The sequence below is a fragment of the Drosophila sulfurigaster genome, chromosome 3, assembly GCF_023558435.1.
Source record: "Drosophila sulfurigaster albostrigata strain 15112-1811.04 chromosome 3, ASM2355843v2, whole genome shotgun sequence".
Taxonomy (NCBI): Eukaryota; Metazoa; Arthropoda; class Insecta; order Diptera; family Drosophilidae; genus Drosophila; species Drosophila sulfurigaster.
The window spans coordinates 9,367,054-9,389,478 of record NC_084883.1 but is presented as its reverse complement, the minus strand read 5'-3'; the positions used below and the strand labels follow the sequence as shown (position 1 = coordinate 9,389,478).

Below are 22,425 nucleotides of genomic sequence, written 5' to 3'. Positions count from 1 at the left end.
AGTTTCAACAGTAGGTTTCTCTTCTTCTTCTTCTTCTTCTTCTTCTTCTGGGCGCAGTCGTGCAGCAGGTGTGAACCAGGTGCGAAGTTGCATTGCTAAACAGCCAAGTTTCTAGTGTATGGGAAAAGTTTTGCATTGAAACAATTGAATAATCAACATAAAAAAAGAAACTAGCTAAAAACAACATTCGAATGCGGATTAAATACTTAGCAGTGGCAAATAAAATTGTATAAATACAACAAGCCTCAACTTTATTTGCATTTTTATTTCTTTTTGAATGCCAGACATCATTCCGACAATTTTATTATAAATTCTAGTTGTTTTTTCTCTATTTTAATTAATGTAGATAAATATTATTGAAATTGGTTTGCATATTGAATTTCACAATGTGGTTGACATTTATAAAATTCGTCATTGGTATGAATTTTATTATTGTATATATTCTTGAAAATTTAAAAATATATTTAACTTAGAGAGAATTGATAATAATCAAATTAACGTGCACAATTTTTTTTTTATGACTTTGAACTTTCGAATTTAATTTTTCAACATATTTTAAATAGTTTTAAACTTTGTAAATACTAAATGAGTTTTCTAATTAAAATGAGAAAAAGTATAAATATAAATTATTGGCAACAACTTCTTTCAGCGGCTCTTGAACAAATAAAATTGTACATACGTAAATACAACAAGACTTAACTTTAATTTCATTTTAATTTCTTCTCGAATGCCAGACATCATTTCGATCATTTTATATTATTCTATCATAACAATATATTATTATTCTTTTAATTAGGGTATTTATATTGTATAAATTGTTTGCTTGTAAAATATATATTGAACATATTGGAAATATTATTGGCATTTATAAAATTCTTGCTAATCATGAAGTTTATTCGCAAAACTACAAACTTTTAGTTAACTAAAAGAGAAAATTAATTTAATAAATTGTGTTATGTGACTTTCAACACTTTGATTAATTTGGTTTGAAAATGCTAAATGAGTTTTTTTTAATGAAAATCCTTGAATAAGGAAAAATACCATATTAAAATATTGGAACCACCTTTGGTCAGCGGAGCTTGAACACATTATCCCAGTGTCCTAAGCCAAATAATAATTTAAATTGGTAGCATAAATAGTAATTTTAAAGGGTAATTGAAGATATTTGTTCAGTCATGAACATGAATTCACATAAACATGAATACGATGCTCCGATAAGCCAAAGGCTAAGAATGTGTGAATTATAATAGTCTATAGTATGTTATTTAATCTATGACCCATTAAAGATAAGAAGAGAATTTACCCGATATAGTTGGAATACTTGCACACTTAATCAGTTCACAATTTAAAATTCCCTGTGTTTTACGAAATCCTTCTTATGGTTCGATAACGTAAATTATAACATAACATGCTACGGTTATTGTTTTAACTACACATTTGTAGGTTGTACCAAGCGATGATCATACATGAAAAATCTCTGAGGGAGTTACTACAAAAATTTTCAAAATATAATCATAGACTAAAGAATATTTAAAAAGCAACAAACTTATGCCACAAAGATGATGTGCATATAAGAAAATATAGGAGATATTTGAAGTTAACTTTAAAATAACATATATTTAATATAATAATAAAAAAATATAACACTAAAACGAACATAATAAAATAAATTTATGTAAAATGAAATACTCTTATACGTGCATAAATAAATCAAACACAAACTTGAAGTTAGATTAAAGCAATAATTGTGTTCTTAAGGAAAATAAAACAGTAGTAAAAAAACAAGATAAAATGAAATAATTTAGAGTAAAATAAAATAAAGGTGACTCAACGTAGAAGGCGCTGAAAAGTGGAACACATTCAACTGGAGACTAGTGAATACTTGCATGTGTGTGTGTGTGCGTCAGTGTAAATGTATATGTGTATGTGGCCTTCTTGGCTGTGTTCTTATTCCACTTATTCCGCTGTAATTGAGTGCGGTACAAAAAAAAAAGTCTGAAGCCTTTTCAGGCGTTTTCACTCGCTTTGACTTCTGAACCGCGCCTAATTAGCCTTTGCCGCCCATTGTCATACTCGTCATGTGTGTGTGTGCGTGTGTTGCAAGCACAGGAGACATGTGCTCTGTGGCACTAAGATATGCTACTTCCATGGTGCTGAGCACCATAATTAAGCTCAACGGCAATTTCTTCTGATAGACAGACACACACACAGTATAGTAGTTGAAGATGTCGCTACCTGTCATTGTAGTTGCAACGCAGGTGTGAGAAAGTGACGCTGTCCTTGCCTCCGATGTGTCTCGATGACAGCCGCTAAGTTTTTAATGAGCATGCCAGACTCTGGCAGGCTGGTGCGAGGCGAGCAAATTATGGCTAAAATTGTCAGTGGCTGTTGGGGCTTAATAAGGTTAAGCAAAAGACCTAGCAACAGATCCGCAGATCCAGGCTTACTCCCTGGGGGTGAATGTTTGTGTCGCTTGGAAGTTTCTGCGTTATTTATGAGCGTTGGGGATCTGTCAGAGCCACGATTAAATACACAGTTGGCGCATTCACTCCTCCTTTTTCTTCTTCTCGCTGTAGTAGGCGTTGCTATAAAGTTTGCATACCCATGTGCCATGTGCCTGGCTGTCGTTGGCAGCAAAGCAACTTTTGTTACTGCCGAATGACAAATTTTTGCAACACTCGAACTCGAACTCGAACTTCGCTTATTCCCCCCACTCGAAGTATTGCGCAACGGTAACGCGCAAGTTTTCATTACGCTCGGGAAGTTGTGTAAACAGTAATTCTAGCATGTAGTTTGACTCTGGTGTAAAGTTGCTGAATTGCTAAAAATGTGCGAGGGCGATGGCGAGAGCAAAGTTACAAGTCGAAGTATCCGTGACACGAACTGCAACTTGAACTGAAGCGTCTAACGCCCAGTGTCAACTTTAGGGTAAGGTTTTTTCGGGGCAAAGTGGAGCAATGATTAATGAGATTAGGATGAGCCAGCAGGCTAACAAGCAGAGCACTTAGTCTGTCACGATTATGTCTAATGATGGCCAAACAAGTTGACTACGATTACGACTCTATGAGTCTCATGTTTTGCATGGGACCAGAGATGGCAAAAACATTTCATTAATGGATTATTGAATTATGCAATTATTTTAAGTACGTTATCGAAAAAAAATATAACAATAATCGATTAGTCAATTTATTGTAAATTTTAATCCATTTTATTAAGTCACATTAAGAATTAATAATTCAATTATTTAAAACTTATTTTCCGATTCAATTTACGTCACATTCGATTATAGTCTATTAGATGATTAATCGTATCATCACTAAGCTGACACAGCATAAAAAGTAAAAGATTTCTTTTTCTTGCGATTACAATTTAAAAAAGCTGCTTCTCTCGTTTCAATCTTTTCAAATGCACACACAATAGTCTCTTGTGACCATGGAGCTCTTTGGTTTACTTTTCTTGATTATTTGCCTGCTGCCTTTGTCAATCTTGGACAAGGACCAAGTAAATATTTGCCGCTGCCCAGTTGGGAATCTTGTTTAACACTTTGACTGCTTTCAATCAGATTTTCGCATCCAGTTTCGCTTTCGCTTTCACTTTAACTTTCACTTACCTTTGTCGTTCGGATCGAATTCAGCCTCGAGCTCCGCTTTGGTGGGCTCCGCTGATGATGAAGCTGCCTCTGCGGCAGCTGCCGAGGCAGCATTGGCGGCAATGGCGCTGCCATTGTTGGTTGCAGTTTTAGTTTCCGACTTTTTCATGGTTTCTCTCACTTTGTGGCCTCGAAAAACGGCTTGAATTTTTGTTGCGGCTTTTGCTGCAATTAAATGTGTTGTACAAAAATTGGTTATTATCTTCGAGTGTTTGCAATCCAATAGAAACTTAAGTTACAAGTTTGATTTTAATAAGCTTCGCCCGAAAAGTTTGTTATGAAAAACTATTTTGGACAGTTTTCGCCATTTTTCCTTTTTCGCTTACTCCTATTGCGATAACTTTCGCTATTTCAAGTTCTGCAAAGCAATTAAACTTCAATTTTTTCGACCATTCACCCCCATCCCCATATATAATCGATCCATTTCTGATTGCGCCACCACGAAATTGTTGGCATTTTTTTAATTTTTTGTGTCGGGCTCTCATCGAGAGAGGTTTGGTAATATACTTGAAGCGCAAGTTCTGTGCGTGTCTGAGTTTGGATAGGCAACATACCATAAATGCCAGCCCGTAAAATACTTTTTCGGTATGTAATCGACTGTTTAATACTCTGTGGAAAAGCACATTTAAACTCACCTAGCTGTCAATCCAATACAGCCCACTGTCAGCAGTATAAACATAGGATAGCAAAGTGCTGTGTGTGTGTGTATGGGTCGTTGGCAAACAATGCTTTCAATTGCTGCTTTTAGCCGGGTCAGCGTTCATTTTTTATGGTATTTTTCACGCAGATACCGAAATGCTGGCCTTGAATAAGTTATAATAAATTGGCACGTAAGGCCTTTTTGGCCAATATTATCAGTAGCAGTAGCAGTAGAAGCAGCCAACAATGCAAACATGGCAACAGCAACAGAGCAGAAGCAGAAGCAGAAACCGAAACAGAACCAGAAGCACTTCTGTGGCTTGAAAAATGGTGTTGTATTGTGCATTTTTGCAAGGTTGCTTTGAGTTGTGGCCGCAACGGTGGCAGAGTGGCAGAAAGAGAGAGAGAGAGGGAAAGACTGACAGCTCAGTGGCAGGGAACGAAGGTAGTCAGGTAGGTCATCAGTTGGCCAGGGCGGGCATAAAACAGGCTCGCCACATTTTGTTGATGGCTTTTGTGGGTGTCAAGCGGTGAGAGTGTTCCCTCTGTTCGCTCTCGACAGCTGCCCCAAAGTGTGGTGGGGACATTATATCATTCGATGCGATGCATTGAAAACGCTCTTTGTTGGGCGAATAAGACTTTAAATGGACGGCAATTAATCAATACACAATTAAAATGAATAAAATACTATGTTTTCTTTTTTTTAGCCAACTTTATGTGCTGATTAATTGAATTGCTGCGGTTTCACTTTTGACTTTTATTCGCAATAATTTAAAAATGTCATTTATAAAACGGCTGTCACGCAATTCCGTTTTACGGTTTGGCAAATTCACATGCCCATTGTCTGTAATCGAAATAATTCTTGTCCATATAACTGAAAGTAATTTTGTGTGTTGGATTCTTTTACTGAACATTTAAACTCTCTATGCTTACTGACATTGTTTTAATGTCTTGAAAATGTAGTCAGTATTCATACTCATACTTTAAAGTTTTACTGCAGTAGCACGTAAAAATTAAATATGTCTATCGAGGATTGAGGCACACTTCATTTAATAACCTTGAATTTAGTGCAATCATAAACAGAGCTGAATTATGCACGGCAAAGTTATTAAATAAATTTTGCATGCGGCTCATTAAATCTGACAACCGAAAATGAGCCGTATCCAAAAAGGTAAATGGCAATGGCAACGCGTGCACTCGAGCGTAAAATAAAATTAATAAACACACACACACACACACAGAGAAGAAGACAAAGACAAAGGCAACAAATTTACACCTGTCTCGAGTGTTCGACACGCGAGCACATACCGATAAAGCCAGATATATGGCGAGTATAATATTCCAAAAGAATCGTGTGAAAAGTCAAATGGCACATGAAACCTGCACGCACCCAATTAAATACAAATAGCTGCACGGCGCGTGTAACACGTGGCGTATGCGTTATATACATATAGTACACTCAAATGCGTCGACAACGTCAAAGATTTTTTATGCTTAATTAATACATAATAAACCATTTCCATATATAGTACAAGTATAATGCCAACTTGCCTGCGGCATCCGTTATGAAATCATTTCCCTTTTCCTTAGTGTTTTGCTAACATATAGTACAAAAGAAAGTCTGATTAAATTTTGTGAGGATGCGACTGTGCGTGATATTGTCTCTCTTATTGTCATTTTCATTCCCATTTCCATATCCATTGGCAATGACAACAAGTGGTCTTAACTGCAGAAGGTAAACCGACCGCTGCGAATGGAGAATGGACAGGACAGTAAATGTCCAAGTAAAGTTATTTACCTAATTAAAATTCATTAGCTGACGTTTCGCATTGCCATTGTTGTTGCTGCTGGCATTTCTGTCTGTTTCTCTGTCTCTGTTTGTCAACTCGGAAACTGTCTGCGGCAGTTCTTCCTTGTAGTTTGTTATCTTGTCTTCGCCCAGGTCTTCATTAACTCTCGCACAATTTTTGTGCTGTCCGTAATGCATTCAAGTGGCATTCAAACGATGTGGGCGGCACTTTTGGGTTGTTGTTGCCCCATCATTTTACTCAATTATGCAAGTGGCCCAGTTCATTGATATGTTGTAAATATCAACAGAAATGCAATACCAGAAATATAGTAGAAGAAACTTGGCTAGAATTGTAAATTAGTGTTGTGTAAACATTCATTTTCTGAATAGATTCGTTTGCTCATTTTTAATAAGAAAACTAGTTCGTTCTATTTCGCGAGCGATGAAAGATAACTTATTCAGTTCGTTCGTTTTCTTGAATAGTTTTTTCTAGTTCTATGATCAATCATATATGGTCGGAAATTTGAAAGTGACCCAGTTCATTGATATGATGTATGTAAATATCAACAGAAATGCAATACACGAAATATAGTTCAAGAAGAAATTTTCTGGAATTGTAAATTAGTGTTGTGTATGCATTCATTTTCTAAATAAGTTCGTTTTCTCATTTTTAATAAGGGAATAAGTACGTTTTATTTCGTGAAAGATGTAGAATAACTTATTGAGTTCGTTAAGCAATCAGTCATTGTCGGAATTATGAAAGTGGTTCACCTCATTGATATGAGAGCTCAAGAACACACGTTATTGGAATTATAAATCATTGTTGCGTAAGCATTCAATTTTTGAATAAGTTCGTTCACTTTTGCTCCCAACGTTGTTCATCCCTCTACAAGTATTTCGTGAACAGCCGCAAAAAAGATAACAATGAAGGTGAAGCAATCGAAAATTGTATTGCAATTTAATAAAAATACAGTGTCCTATATCTTCAATCGAATTTAGATGAAATATAACAAAATTACAAAAATGTTTTAATGATTTTAAATATGCTCGAGAAGTATTCTGATTATTTATTCCTATATTTCTGATTTGCTTAAGTTGCCCAGTTAGGTAACAGTGCACCTATCCTTGTTAACATTTCGTTATTATTTAAAAAAAAAGATGATTCATTCTTTAGAGTCAGTGTTCTTAAAAAGTAAGATAAGAAGGTTCAATTAAAAGTCACATTAATTAAAAAAATTAAATATTTTTTATGCAAATTGTTAAGTTCGAGAAAACAGAAAGTTGTCTAGCACTCTCGATTGTACTTGTTTCGTTTGTAATATCGGTAAATCGTTTCGAGAAGTGGTGAAGAGCAGAGATATTGATTTTTGCATGGGCTGTGACTTACTGTCAATCGGGACAATACTGTTGCACTGCACTGTAAAAGAGTACAGAGTACAGTAAGCAGTAACTACTGACAGCTGACCCTGAGCCTGGGTTTGAGCCTGTAATCGCTTTCCCAGGGCAATTACGAGCTGTGCCATTTTGCAGGCAATTTCCCACAGCACTTTTACTTCAGACGACACCAGCCAAATGACTTGCAATTTATTAGCTTAATTAAATTGTAGTCTCTGGTTTCGCGTTGCATTTTTATTGTAATTGCACTTTGCATTAAAATCGTTTTTCCACCGCTGTGCGACTTAAAGTTCTATCCCCGAGCAAACTTCTGGCAAAAGAAGGTAACAAGCGCCAGCAGAATATTAAAATATATGAGTTATGCCGCAGAGAAGGGAAGGCGTGGCTTAGGGTCTGGAGGCAAACTTTGGCCAGCTGTTTCGTGCTCAACTCTTCGTCCTGGCCTTAGACCATAAACTGGCTGCGCGGTCGTGCATGCAAGTAAATGACACTGTTAAATAAATAAATAGGCACTGGAGTGGAGAGGTCAGCCCGAGCCTGCGGCTGGGTGGGGGTTTAGATGTATGTTGCCATAGTTGAATTTAGTTTTTACGAAGCAAGTCCAATGAAGTTTGTAATTACATATCAAGTTGCATGACGATTTCCAGCGATAAATGTTTAATATTGTGTTGCTCGACTCGATAATACATGCATTACTTATATGCTCCTGATAGGCATTTACTGCAAGGTTCTTTGGTAGAAAGTTTAAATTTACTGGAATTCAATTTAAAGTTGTTCGAGCTTTTAACAGACTCAATTTTGTGTAGCTAACTCAATTTTCGTGCACATCGTGTGAGTATGTGTGTGGGCTTGTTGTTATTTATGTCAGCAGCATGGATTTGGTTTGAGTTAAATAAACACACACACATTCTATGCATGGCATTCTATATTGTGGCACAACTGTAACAATGACAATACCCACAACAATAATAAAACTGCTGATTCCGCTGCTATTGATTGCATTCGTGGTCCGTGTTCCGTGGTCCGCCGAAGGTCGCTACAAAATGGCACGCACTGTGTTTGAGGTGTAACTGGTAAAGTGGCAAAGTGTGTGAAAGGCGCGAAAGAAGAATTCGAGCCATAAATAACAGCGGAGCATGGCAACAGTTTCACGGCCATAATTTCCATCGGAAAAGTGCCGACTCACATCGTGCAGAACACACTTCATTGGTTAAATGGTAATTACCTAAAGTATGACAAGTTGACTCATAAACAAATGTCTGTTCTGTGAGCAAAAAGTATTCATTTCGCCCGAAATGATCGTAAGCCCTCCTCAAATGCTTTCATATTCAAGCCAACGTAGTGTCAGCAAACCTTCGTGCCAAATCACTTGCCACAGATTTCAGCATACCCTTATGTTGCCCCATAAGTGAATCTTAATGGCATCAACTTTTGCTGTCTATATTATATTTATTTCGCTTCAGGTTAATAGAGCGATGGCAACCCAAAAAACTCTTTGGGGAGCAATCACTGCAAAGGTGATGTTTATTTTCATACTCGTTAGCCAAAGGGCAGAAGAGTATTATAACTGTGCGGCAACACTGAACTTATATATCACGCAGTCGAAACAATAAATATTCTTTTTTTTTTAATATAGATTCATTTGGCATTTTCTGAAGGATGTCTTGTTTTGCTTTGATTCAAAAAGTGGGTAGCGGGTTTCTCACAGTCGAGCACACAGCTGTAGCTTTCAAGAAGTAATTTATTTTGGAAAAAAACAGGTTTATATTCGAGTAGATCGATATACTAAATATGGTTTATGGTATATATCAGTATGTTTTTGAATATTAATCTAATATATTTTATTGATAATACGTTTATTACATTGTTTACGAAAATGATACAGGGTATCTCACAGCCGAGCACCCTCGATTGTAGCTTTCATGAAATACATTTTATACGTGTATAATAATATACTATAAATAGCTTTTGCTATATTTCAGATTATTTTGGTATTTTAATTTAACATATTTTGATGAATTTAACGTTATTGCATTGTTTGGAAAATTGATACCGGATATCTCACCAAGAAATCATGTTTATTGGAAAAATAGTTATCGTTTTTGGTATATAGGGCCTCCGAATATCGCACAGGCGAGCCCACTCGGCTGTAGTTTCAAGAGTACATTTATATACTAACTATAGTTTTTGGTATATCTCAGTATTTTTTGGAATATTCATTTAACATATGTTATTGATAATACGACTTTTGTATTATTATGAAAATTGATACCGGGTATATCACCCTCGAGCACACCCGCTTAAAGCTTTCTTACATATATCTCGTTTAGATTAAAGTATTATAGTATTATTTACTAGTTTATGAACAAAACAAACATAAAGTGTGAATGCTTGTAGAGAAAAGTTATTCATTTGAATTAATTTGAACACAGACTCCTGTTTAGCATAACTGACTACATTTTAATTTCAATTGACCCAATTTCGGTGATAAGAATAGATTAAATTATACACATTTATCAATTTCCATGGCAAATGATATTTGTTCTACTGTGCAGAGAGCAGTGGGACAATTAATAGAATTTATGTGGAGTAATTTGTATGGTTTCACTTAATCGTTCGACATGGTCAGCTATAATTAAAGGAGGGCAGAGATAGACACTAAATGTGCACATTGGCAAAAGTCAAATGTGTGCATAAATTACGTAAACTTGGCATTGTTAATTGGTCATAAGCATCGAGAAGCAAGAAGTTGTATAATTAAATTTATCTCAATGAGCATTTTGCGGTTTTGGTTTCTCCATTGCGGAAATAATTGTTCGGGTATGTGGAAATATTTGCTAAGATAACTGTAATAAATTCAACATTTAAAATGTCATTTTTGAATTCATAAATTGTATTTTAAAATAATTATTATACGTTGGCAGTTGATTTATTATATGCATGATATCATGCGTGAAACAGTTCGAATAAATTTGAGTACTCGAATCGTGTTCCGATGGATAAAAACATGCAAATTGTGGACACAATCAATTTCAATTAAGCAGCAAGTTGAGCGCTTAATTCGACAGTCAACACTCGATCGATGTGCTGATTGACAGACTGTGTGTAAACTTTCGACAGCTGCTGGCATTTAAATGCGCATACGCTCCGTATGCCAGCCAGTCTGCTAGCTCGCTAGCTATTCATTCAGCTAGTCAAACAGTCCTTCGGCGTAGAAATTTCGAAAGGCAAACAAAAGGCAAACTATTTGATATGCAATGCGCCGCGCTTGCAAAATTATGAAGATGACTGCGTGAGCCCAAAGCAAGGCTCGGCATATAACATACGAGTGTTTTGTTGGCTCTGTAGGCGTTCTGGGCCTCAGGGTCTCGTTGGTCACGTGCCATGAAAAAGAAATCCATTTGTTGACAATTTGATTACGTGTTGTGTTGCTAAGCTCTTGAAATTTGTTTGCCGAGAATTGTGCAGCAAAATGAAGATATCTTTCGCAAAGTTTTAATTCCAACAATCTGTTTTATTTGCCGAGAAGATTTTCATTTCGCTCAGTAATTATTTTGCTGGCACAGAAAATGAACTCGAAGAGCCTGGTTTATCATATTAAAATGTACCCCTTAGCAAACTTCAACAGCAATAGAATTTCGAAAAGCATTTCCCGCAAGCATAACATAACTTTTTACCCCACTTCCTTGGACGTCCATTACAGCATTTCCTGTCTATTTATAAACCCAAAATACAAATGGTTGCCCTTCGTTTGAAACACACATTCGTATGTACATACGTATACACGTATTTATTATTAAAACGCTGCACAAACCTCGCACGGAAAAAGTTTGCAACAAAATTAAAACTGCCCACAAGCAATGCGCGCCGAAGCAGAACAAAAGTTACCCAAAAATAATATTTCTAGAATTTATTTTCCTTTTTCCTGCTATATTTTTTTTGCCCCAAAACTCGCGCAGCAACCAAACCAAACCAAACTATGTAGCTGAAAGAGCACTCAGAATTCTGGTGAAATAAAAATAATAAAAACTCAGTTATGAAACCTAGAAATGTCCGACTTGCAGATACTTTGTGCTCAGTTCATTCGAATGCAGTTGAAATAGTTAAGCAATTCCATTTCAGGTTTCTTACCAGCAGAGGGTATCAGAAACACTCTGTTGCTGGTTAATAAAGAATACAGTCAGATGCAAAGAGGAAAGTGGTTATGCTTATGGTTGCCATTGCTACAAGAGCAAGTGCCATTTGTTTTACCTACGAGTCCTTACTCTATGCCAGTGTTTGGGCTCCTGCAGTTGTCCTTTTGTTTGCTGGCGCGTTAAGGGGCAATTGAAACTGAAACTTATTATGCCGATGACGCCAGAACGGTCTAATAAAAACAAAGTGCAATGAGCTTGAAGTCGCAGTCGGAGTTGGGAGCTGAGAGCTGTGAAAGGACATAGTTCGTGTAAGGTAACTGCAGACCAGGCATGCCAAAATGCAATTTGCTGGCCAGGAATCATACTTCGTAATGTTCATGAAATTGCGCGAGAAAATTGCAATTGAAGCCTTTGGGCGGCGTTTTAACAACGTGCAGCGAGTCCCGGAAATTGCATCCTCCGCCATTTCGACAAATTGCAAAAAATTAAAAAACTTCAGCGACATTTACAATTTCATCTCGTAATGAAAACAAATATCTAAAAGTAAGATAGCAGCGAAATTGAGGTGTTCAAGAATATACTATAAAAAAAATAAATAATATAAAAAATGCCACCTGTTGAGACTCATTTCCTTGGGGCGTCCATTACGCAATAAGCGATGGGGAAAAAATGAAAAATAAAATTAATTCAACGCTGACATGCGAAAATTTAATTTTCACATCGTATAAAACTTACGACACGTCACGCTTACGGTGAAAATCTTCTTCTACTTTTTGATATAGCTGTTTTTTGTTGCTTTTGTTATTCGCTTTTCATTCTCCTCTCAATGCCTTCGTCGTACAACAGTTTCCGTTGCCTTTTTGTTTTGAGGCCATTATAGGAAAGGCGCTTGTGCGTAAGCTCTTGCTTTAGTTGTTGTTCTTGTTGTTGCTGTGCTTCCTTATAATAGTTGTTGTTTTTTACTGTAGTTGGCATTATTGTTGCCCGACGGCTGAGCTTATATTTATTGTGGTAATTTATACTTAAACTTGCGCCACGTGCACAGGTTTCCATTACATTGTTTTATGTCAGTTGCTTATTTGTGGTTGCTATACAATATAGTATTTTATATGTGTTTTGGGTTTGGGGGAAAGTCTATTGTATTATGGGGTTTATATTTACACGTAATCATTCAACTGCCAGTTTAAATTAACAAAGTGACATTTCCAAATGAGTTAAAAGCAGAGCATTCGTGACCTTTTGACTACGCTCATTAAATCAAACTTGAAGCATAACATTAAGTGTCATTAGGAAGTTCTTAAAGCAATGTAGGAAATGTTAAGTAGGAGAAAATTAGTAAATAACGACACAAAAAGAAGGAAATACTTGAAGGAGAGGAAATATTATAAAATTGCCAACATCTTTAATCATATTACATGGCATGAAATATACGCTAATCCGTCTTTGTCTTTATGCTAATGCAAATTATCTACATGCGAGATTGGCCACGCAAAACTCGACTTAGGAGTAGCTAAAAAAAAGCAAATACTAAATTAGAGAGTCCGTGTTTAGTGAGGAGCTAATTCCCAATCCTGTGCTTAGTTAGCTGCTACATCTCATTTCCATTTCCATTTGTTCGTGCTCTCGCCACAGTTGTGGCTTGACCAGGCACTCAATTAAGCAAGAACACAGAATTAAATTAACTCGACGCTGTTATGCCCCAAAGAGTCATAACAAAGTGCTCTTCCAGTTCCAGTGTGGTAAGCAAACATTGAGATCTAAACAAACGTGGCGCAGGCGGAAAAGAACTGAGAACTTAACTGGTCTCAAGTGTCGTTTTGTGACGCTTGCAACAACAATGGAAATGAAAGAACAACAGCTCATCAATAGGCCGAGACAACTAGCTCATCAAACCAAGCAAAAAACAAAAGAAACAAGCTGGAAAGCATTTATAGTAAGTGATCGAATAACAAATGCCTCTTAAAACTGCCAAAAAAAACTATAAAATTCGACTACTTAAATTTAAATTGCAGAAAATATAGGTCGTATACTTAATAAACTACTTTATACGAAACTCAACTATTTCATTGGTTATAAGGAAAAGATAGTACGTATACTTAATAAACTAGATTTTAACTCAATTAAGATCAAATATTTGAATTTATAATTTCATTCTGCTATTTTAGATTTGAATTCTAACATTAAATAAGAGCTGGCAGACTGTAAATTTTACTGTATGCAGTGCATACTATGCACTATTTGTGTTACTTAACACAACCAATATTAGCTGTTAAGTTTACACTTTATTTGTGGTCATTAACACAGCTAATTCTTAACGATAAATTGATGAATTTGATTCTTCGTTAAATCAATACTCAAAAATGAATTCGATTCACCATCAATGTTCTCTAAATGAACAGCTAGAAGAATACATGAACGATTAAATTGAAATAAAGACAATAATAATTTCGACTAAAGTTATGGAAGTTATTTAAGTTTATATTGCGATGTAGTAAGGACTTCATGTTCTGGTAATAACATGTTAAGTGTATACCACTCGTCATATTTAGTTGTAGGGTATGTGAAAACAAGCACAAGCCACTTGCCACACATAAAGAGACTACATAGCTTCATCACCAGCATCGCATCAACATCATTATCAGCCCCGAACATAGATAGAGCTTCCATTTTGACGACTTTAAAATGCGCAAAGTGGGAAGAGCTTTACGATGCCACCAACTAATTTCCGCACAACGCCACAAAGAGTGGCAAACATTAAGTGACAGCCACTCAAATTTTCAGCTGTACGAAGTGGAAACTAATCTCACTGCTATTTGTATTTACCCATACAAATAGACGAACAAGCTACAAGCTACAGACTAGAAGCGACCTACTCTTGGTTTTATATAGGAAAGTCAACACAACGCTGAGTTGGCCAACTGCAATTTGTGCGTCACTCAACATGTTTGCAGACTGTTTATCACTGACAGCAACATTTTGTGTAAATATTTGAGAGGATGCTAGTGCAAAAATTGAGAATTCAATTAATAATCGCATTGCATTTCGGATTCGGGCATTCTATTTAATTCACAGCCAGACATTTGATTTGATTTGGTTTAATAACTAATAAAAGTGTCAAACGAGAGATGTCATCAGACATTATATAATCCCTCCCAACTCATACATAATTTGGTTTTAATAAGAACATGACGGAATCTCTGCAGATTTGAATATGGTCTTAAATTGATTTCATGTACACAATTTCAATGTACATTCTATTTGCATTTCATGTTTGTGGAATTAAATATTAAAATCAATTAAAGGCCTTAAGCTATTCCAGCTGTTGTTTCAGCTGCTGTTTCAACTGCTCCCGACTGTCTGCTTCTGTTTACCCGTCAACAAATTTTTTGAATGAAGCCCCGTGGGCAATTTCAGTTAACAGGTTTGTTTGCCACATAATGAGAAAGTGCAGCTTGCAGCTGTAATTAAATTTTAAGTACTACGGCAAACAACAAATATAATATGCTGGCTGAGTTTCTCAGCATTGACGGCTTCCGAGCGATAGAATCACAGATTAAACGGACCCAACATTTAAATTGTATGTATTCAAATCAGACTAATCAACGAGAGTTGATTATGTAATTCCCATCGGTTAAGTATTGGAAATGTTGAATAATTTATATAGTAGCTCATTCTCAAAATGGATGAGTAATTTATTCAGTTAGATCAATTTTATTCAAGTATTTCAAATCGAGGAAGAAGCCTATTTTTACTACATTAAAATATGTAAAGCGTGAAAGGCATATTATTTTAACAGCAATGTTTATGTAATACTGTACATGCAGTCTTGTATGTTATATCCCAGAGAATTGCTCTGTTATATTCTCATTTTATATTCAGTCTCTGGTAAAACTTTGATAGTAATTATTTTCAAAAATAGTTTAGAAAACATTTTATTTCTCATGTCGCAATTTCAGGAAATATGCGAATGACATATTGAATCTTGGACTGATTCACATCCTCTACATTTTTCATCTACATTTTCTTCTTTTTCCGAAAGGAACTCAAATTTCTGGTTTTCGCCAACAATTGCAATATTTAAATGCGACTGCTTTTCACTGGGAATTTCCCAATTAATGGCACGAATAGCCTCGCATATGATATCCTCCTTCGTGCTAGTGAGAAAGCATTCCAGGTTGCTCTCCAAGTAACTGCGAACTGTTTGAGAACGACCTCCAATCACCATGGCTTTGCAGTTGAAGTACTCGCCAGAGGGCATTACCTGGTAAATGTGGCTACCTCTCTCATCATACCCGGCAAATAGTATTCCTACTTCAAAGGGTTGGCAACTTATCCGTTGGCTATTTCGAAACATTGTGTTCCCTAATTCGGCGACTAATCTGTTCACGGGATACGGTTTCCCAAAGTAGTATGTATATTTTTTACACTCGAGTTTAAGATATTCGATGATGACTTGAGCATCAGTTTTCCTGCCAGTAATCGCTATGCCAACATGGGAATCTATTGCCACAATCTTGGTCACCGATTTATCCGTCAGTGACGTTGATGTTGCAAATACCGTCAAAACCGCAAACTCTTTACTCTTTAAGCCCACGACCTCAGAGCCTTTATTGACGGAATTTGTTGCGCGCTGCACTGGCAATAGAAAACCTCTAGGATCCCATAAAATAGGAGAGCTATTGGTTTGCTTCTCAGACATCTTCAGAAGATGTTTACACAAAATTAAATATTATTGTATTCGTGCAAGCAAAATATTGATTACGGTAACGAAATAAAATAACAAGCCTACTTCCATGTCCGTTTGTACGTGTGTTTTTATACCCGCTACCCATAGGGTATTATATAAGTTTATATCGACAGAAAGACTACATATGTATGTATGTATGTCACAAGCAGAATCTCTTACTTCATTCAGTATATTTTGTATATTCTTGATCAGTCGTCTGTATCTGTATGCACATCTCATAGACTATTAAAGATAGAAGAGCTACTATCCCACTTCCGCCAAAGCAAAACGAAAAAACAAGAAGCTTTACTTAGAGACACTTAATAAAAAATATGATATCGAAAAAAAAAACTGACAGGTGCCAATCTCGTATATTTTGTGTTCAATTTTATATTTCAAATGTGCAATTAAAACAAAAATACTGTATCCATATTTCGGTATAATATTGCCAAAAAATATTGCTTCAATATTGCTTCAAAAACAAAAATGATACAAAAGCAATTTAAAGTCTCTTCAAGTATTTGTTCAGCATCGCAACCACAAATTCCATAAATACATTCCAATTAAAGAAACATTCTTAATGCTTTAGTTTCTACTGAAATTTGCCAAAAATCTCATACTCCTTCCACTCACAGAGTCATAAATCAGCAACTAAGCGGAGCTATAACCATAACCATGCTCGTTCATTCATTCCCCACTTTGGCTTGGCTCTATGATATCTGAGTTGTAGTTGTGATTGTGCTCGTATTTGTTGTTTGTGGCCGTAATAATTTTCAGTTGCTAAAGTCAAACTAGCGCAAAAAATAATAAACAAAATATGTTAGCTTGGCAGTGTGGTGCCGAGTTTCCTAGCTTAGGGTGCCAAGTTTATGGACATAGTGGCATGCAATGAATGTACTACACATACGACTGAGAATTCGAGTTCGAGAATGAATGTGAGTGTGAGTAAAAGTGGCCAATTTGTAGCTATCGCTTCGAGGACTCAGTTCAAATTTATCATGTACAACGGAAGTGCAAATATAGAATTCTTTTCGACTGGCAAATACTCTCTTATACTGTGAAGTGGAAGAGTATAAATGAAAAAGGTTTAAAATGTTATTTTGATATGAAGCACATCTTGATTACAGCTTGATAGTTTAAGAAGCCTTTGACTAACTAATTATATTTTATGAATTATTTGCTTAGGACTTGGTTCTTCTATTTAATTTTGGGCTGCTAAATAAACTCGCATAAATTACACATACCCAACGTTTTTTTCGTTTTTGATTATTTACACAAGAGATATGTGCAGAGCAGTTTGCTTTTGGCTTGGGTCTCTTCGCCTGAAGGGTTCTGCTCATTTGAAAAGCGGATAATAAAAACGGATTTACAGTTATGGGCGCAAACATGCCGTAAAGCAGAGAGGCAAAGCACAAAAAAAAAAATACAGAAAAGAAAGAAAAATCATGAAAATTCAGTAAAAGGGTGCGGCGGCGGTCGCAGTCCGTGCAAATAGTTGGCGCGCTTTTCATGCACTTTGAGTTGAAGTGGTGAGGCAGAAAAAGAAGAGGACGGAACCTCAGCCTCAACCACAGTCACAGTCACAGTCATAGTCACAGCCACAGTCAGGTGTGGGTGCGTGACCCTGGAAAACAACGCGACAGAGGCGACAATTCAAATCCAATTAAAGTGAAAGCAATTTGCTCGCCACATCGAAACTGCAACCAATGAGATTTAGTTTAGTTTTTGCGATACGTAAAAATTAGAACGCCTTAAGAGCTCAATTTAATTAGACACTTGTCGTTTAAGCAGGACAGCACAAAGGATAATCGAGATTGAGATGGAGACAGTGGGGGCATTGTCTACATTGTCTCTTATTGAAGAGGCCATGGAACAGCAATTCTATTGTGAAGATTGGAATCAATGGGATTGGGAAAAGTTCCATTCATTCATGTGAATCAGTTAAATATATCCTACGATAGCAGATCTCTAATTTAATCGATGGGTCATCGTTAATACATTACCAAAAAGCCACATGAAAATCCCAAATTTAAACACATATATGGTCACACTTTTTTCTTTTCTCTTTTAAGCGTGAATATGTGAGTAGCGGGTTGTGTTTTTATTCAAGACTGAAATTTGAATTATAAATGTAAAAATACAAACTCAATCTATGATGTTTTGTATTATCAGTTTATATTGAAATCTTCATTTCAAATCGTTCTAATTTTACTGTGTAATTGGATCAAATGACAATTATTGTAATTACTTTTTGATTGAGTTGAAAGCGTATTCATTGTTCGGCTTGTGCTATATTTCGCAAAGAGTTTATTTGAATTGCCGCCTTATCGAAATGGGGCCGTTTGGCATTATCAGCACTTGCATCTACGTCACTGCACATTAAAATTGCAAACGACACAGTCGGAGATTCGGGCAATGCGGGAAAGCGATAGCGGAAGAGCAGGACGAGGAGCTATAGCTATAGCTGTATCTGTGGCATGAGGTCCTTTGGTGCGACACACGCCGACAAGGGCCACATAAGCACGTAAGACTTTCAATCAGAGTGCATTGAAACGGAAATTCTGCGCTGCAGCGCAGAAAGGAAGGAAATACATGCTTGAATGACTGACTGACTGACTCATTGACGCCTCGTTTGATGGACGAACTGATGATGGGCAATGCAAGTAGTATCGCATAATATGCAATGTGATGTTTTGGCTCTCCGTCTCACGTCTCCTCCTCTAATACCCTGTTGTGCTACAGAGTGGCCAAGAGGCGATGCTACTTTACAATCAAATATGCAAATACTTTTCGCAACCACAGGGCTATTTAGGGTATCTAAGAACAGAGTACTGTTCGTCGCTTAGTTCAATGTATCTAGCTCAAGGCACAGTTGGTGCGGCGACTATAACAAGGTTGCTGCCTGTCAGCTGCCAGTTGTTGTGTTGTTGGCCTACGGCAAGGGGGCAAAGAGCAAGGAGCTTTTACTTCTGCTTCCGACTTTAGCATACTTTGAACTTTGCCAATATATATTGCATTAAAGTTGCCCTGTTGTCGACGGCATTGTTATTATTGCTTCCTGTTGCTTCTGATGCAGTCAGTTCATTTTACGCAAAGCGACGAGCGCAAAGTATCGCATGAAGTTGAAGTACGCAGTGTGTGAGGGAAGTGTATAAAATTTAAATATGGCTTCAATAAAATTTGATGAGCTGCCAACTGAACAAACTCATCGCTAGATTCTCAATATAAAAACATCCTTCGCTTTCTATTATCTTCAGCTGAATGCTTATCCACATCATTAAGATGCGCATTGTAGTATCGGAAAATAAAAATAAATATAAAAAACAACAACAACAAAAAACCGAATTCATCATCATCTGATACAATTCAAATATTTCGTTTTCAATTTCCTGGCTCACTGCGTCGGCGGCTGAAATATCAAAACTCACGACTCCGCAAGCCATTTGCCTGTCTAATATGAATCCCATTTAGCGTTCGAGTAATGACCGAAAATCCGTAACAGAAATAAATTTGATTTTATTGACAGTGAATCAACGACGGATGGACGGATGGACGGACTGACGGCATTTACAATGCCAGCCAAACAATGGGGAACTCAGGTAAGGAAATTACATTTAGGCCTCCATTGTTGTTTTGCCTTTTATCAGTCGCCACAAATGAATTATGATTTGCTTCACCAAAAGGGGTTCGTTTCCCCCGCCAGACAGGTAAATGGAGTACTTTCTACCCCCACTCTACTCTAAAAAGTGGCCAGAGCAGAGCACCTGCGTCATCCATTTGGCCAGAGCTTGTCAACGGGACGCATAAATCTTGGGCACCTCGATTACGGCTCGTTAAAAGTTTTCGTGCTTTGGTTGTTGCTTCGAGTCTGAGTCCGAGTCCGTTGTGTTGTTCGTGTTGCTCTGCCCAGTCCATTGTTATTAAATATTAAGGTAATTTGTAGATTTACACGATTTCCTGCCGAATGTGGGTCATATTTATGAGCTTGGAGTTGGAAGAAACGCTTTCTCTCTCACTTTGCTTCGTTCGTGCTTGTAGGCATTTCGGTAATTTATTAGCCTCGTGCTTCAATATTTAATTGAATACGCTGTCGTAGCATAGATAAATGACCGTCGTCGCCACAGCGTCCTACGTCCTGAGCCTTGAGTCCTGTGTCAAAAGTGTGGCATTGAATTGTCCGGCACTTAGGACAGCAAACAGCTGGACTGCCACATCGACATTTGTTCCTTTATTAATGGCCCAGCCAAGCACACTAAATCGAAGTCAATAAACAGATTGCCTTCGAAATACATACACATAATTGTGATTCTCTTCTCGCCATTGCTTGCCTGAGATTTGACTATTAAAGCAGATTGCAAATCATGAACTGAGCGTGTGCCAAATTGTTTTCAAAATTCCCACGACATAACACGATCCAAACACGAACCACAAAATAGCAAACGCTAAACATGTGAATTTTTCAAATATTGCAAATGAGAAAAATTAAATGCTGCTGGCACATTGCGTTCTTCTTATCGTGATAGCCATGTTAAGTCGACTTATTTCGTGTTTTCATGCTTTCGTTTGCTAAACACGAATAAGCGTAACACGCTTTTTATTTTATGCTTCGTGTCACGAAACAAAGCAAGCTCAGTGTGCTTAACGAGTAATATAACAGAATAAGTCTATTATCGTTCTTTTTTGTTCAGTTATTGGAATTTGTTAATTTTTCTTTTTCTTCAGTTGATCGTGCTGATCAGGTTAATCTTTAGTTTGGGACCAGTTGTTAATTTTTTGAAATTTTTGATTAGTTTTTTCTTTTGCTGTCTGTCACAATCTTTTAGATATGCCAACTGATATTACAACATTTATCATCACTACACGTTATCATTGGGTTTAAATAAATTATGTACATTTATTTTGGGCACTACAAATTTTAGGTAAAAATATAAACATGAAACTGAATGATAAAACATATTCTATACAAATTATAGGAGAGCAAGTAGTGGGAGAGCAATGGTTATTATAATCTTCAAAAATTAATAATTTTTATTTCGTTTCTCTTCTTCTATTTTACTGACTCTTTCGAGAACAATCACGTTTAGCCTGTATAGCTTTCTTGCTCGAACCTTGCCTTAACCAAATTTATGTTCTTTAGGCTTCCTCTTTTTCAAGCCTTTTCTTAACACTAAGTATTATTAGCATTTAGTAAATTAAAGGGTATGTTAATTTAAGGGTCGTATTAATTTAATCTGAGCATTTTAACTGTCTACTGCATGATACATACTTAAAGTTTCGAAAGAAGATCGTAAAAAAACGATCTAATATTGAAAACAAACAACAAATTTGAACAACGAATAATGCTGGGGACTAAAAATTAACGAATCCAACGAATTTACTGATCAAAAATTAACGAATGAATTTCTTCAGTAAATTGAACGATATTTAAACAGCACAAGAACACAATATGTATATGTATATATATTTGTGTAATTATATCATGATATGTATGTTAAAAATGTGGGTTAAAATTTCAAATAAAATGCTTTTAGTTTCTCATGTTGTCGTGCATAACTTATCGATTGAATTTACTTTAAAGTGTCGCAATGTTCGCTATTGTTTATTTTGGTGTTTGTTTATTGTACTCGTAATGTAACATTTTCCACATGACTTTATATAAACAATAGCCAGTAAATTATTTATATAATGCGAGTCGTGGAATGTTTACAAATGGTTGGGTGAACTATCATTTGATTATAATTTATAATTACTGATCTAATTAAAAATGCACACTGAACTGTTAAGCTTATTTAATACGAGATATTTCACTGGAATATTTGCTGTGCAATGTTGAAATAATTAAATAAATATTAGAGGACTATTTATTGTTGTTTTATTTACTCGAGCACTTTCGACTGTACTTTGACAATCAATTTTTCAAGCAAATCCAAAACTCTCGCATCTATTGTTCAGTTTGCAAGACACTTGGCTGGAATGGCCTTCAAATCGTGGTACCTCTAATGCACTCTGAGCACTTCGGCAGCCTTTCAGTGAGTTTGCTTAGCTTACGCCCCAGTAAACAGTCAACTTGCTTTGGCACTTTTATGGCAAC

The 22,425-nt window shown here is 36.3% G+C and overlaps 2 protein-coding genes and 1 long non-coding RNA gene across 5 annotated transcripts in view; all 3 read right to left on the bottom strand.

The window, feature by feature from the left end:
* LOC133842193 (uncharacterized) overlaps positions 1-22,425 on the bottom strand; it is a 56,002-nt gene that overhangs the window by 12,559 nt on the left and 21,018 nt on the right. For all 3 annotated transcript variants that reach the window (XM_062275193.1, XM_062275196.1, XM_062275195.1), the window contains one exon: positions 3,611-3,814. In XM_062275193.1, coding sequence (XP_062131177.1) covers positions 3,611-3,814 — 204 coding nt within the window. The remainder of the gene's footprint in view (positions 1-3,610; positions 3,815-22,425) is intronic.
* LOC133842875 (uncharacterized) lies at positions 11,283-13,189 on the bottom strand. Its single transcript, XR_009894451.1, has 3 exons — positions 12,344-13,189; positions 12,223-12,239; positions 11,283-12,145 (listed from the first exon to the last, which is right to left on the bottom strand). It is a non-coding gene; the product is annotated as an uncharacterized LOC133842875 (long non-coding RNA).
* LOC133842584 (proteasome subunit alpha type-1-like) lies at positions 15,543-16,342 on the bottom strand. Its single transcript, XM_062275741.1, has one exon. It carries the CDS (start codon positions 16,305-16,307, stop codon positions 15,561-15,563), a length of 747 nt encoding a protein of 248 aa, XP_062131725.1. The 5' UTR covers positions 16,308-16,342; the 3' UTR covers positions 15,543-15,560.

What these genes read in the sequence shown, in the direction of transcription:
- LOC133842584 (XM_062275741.1), bottom strand. Translation starts at nt 16,307, where the DNA reads ATGTCTGAGAAGCAAACCAATAGCTCTCCTATTTTATGGGATCCTAGA.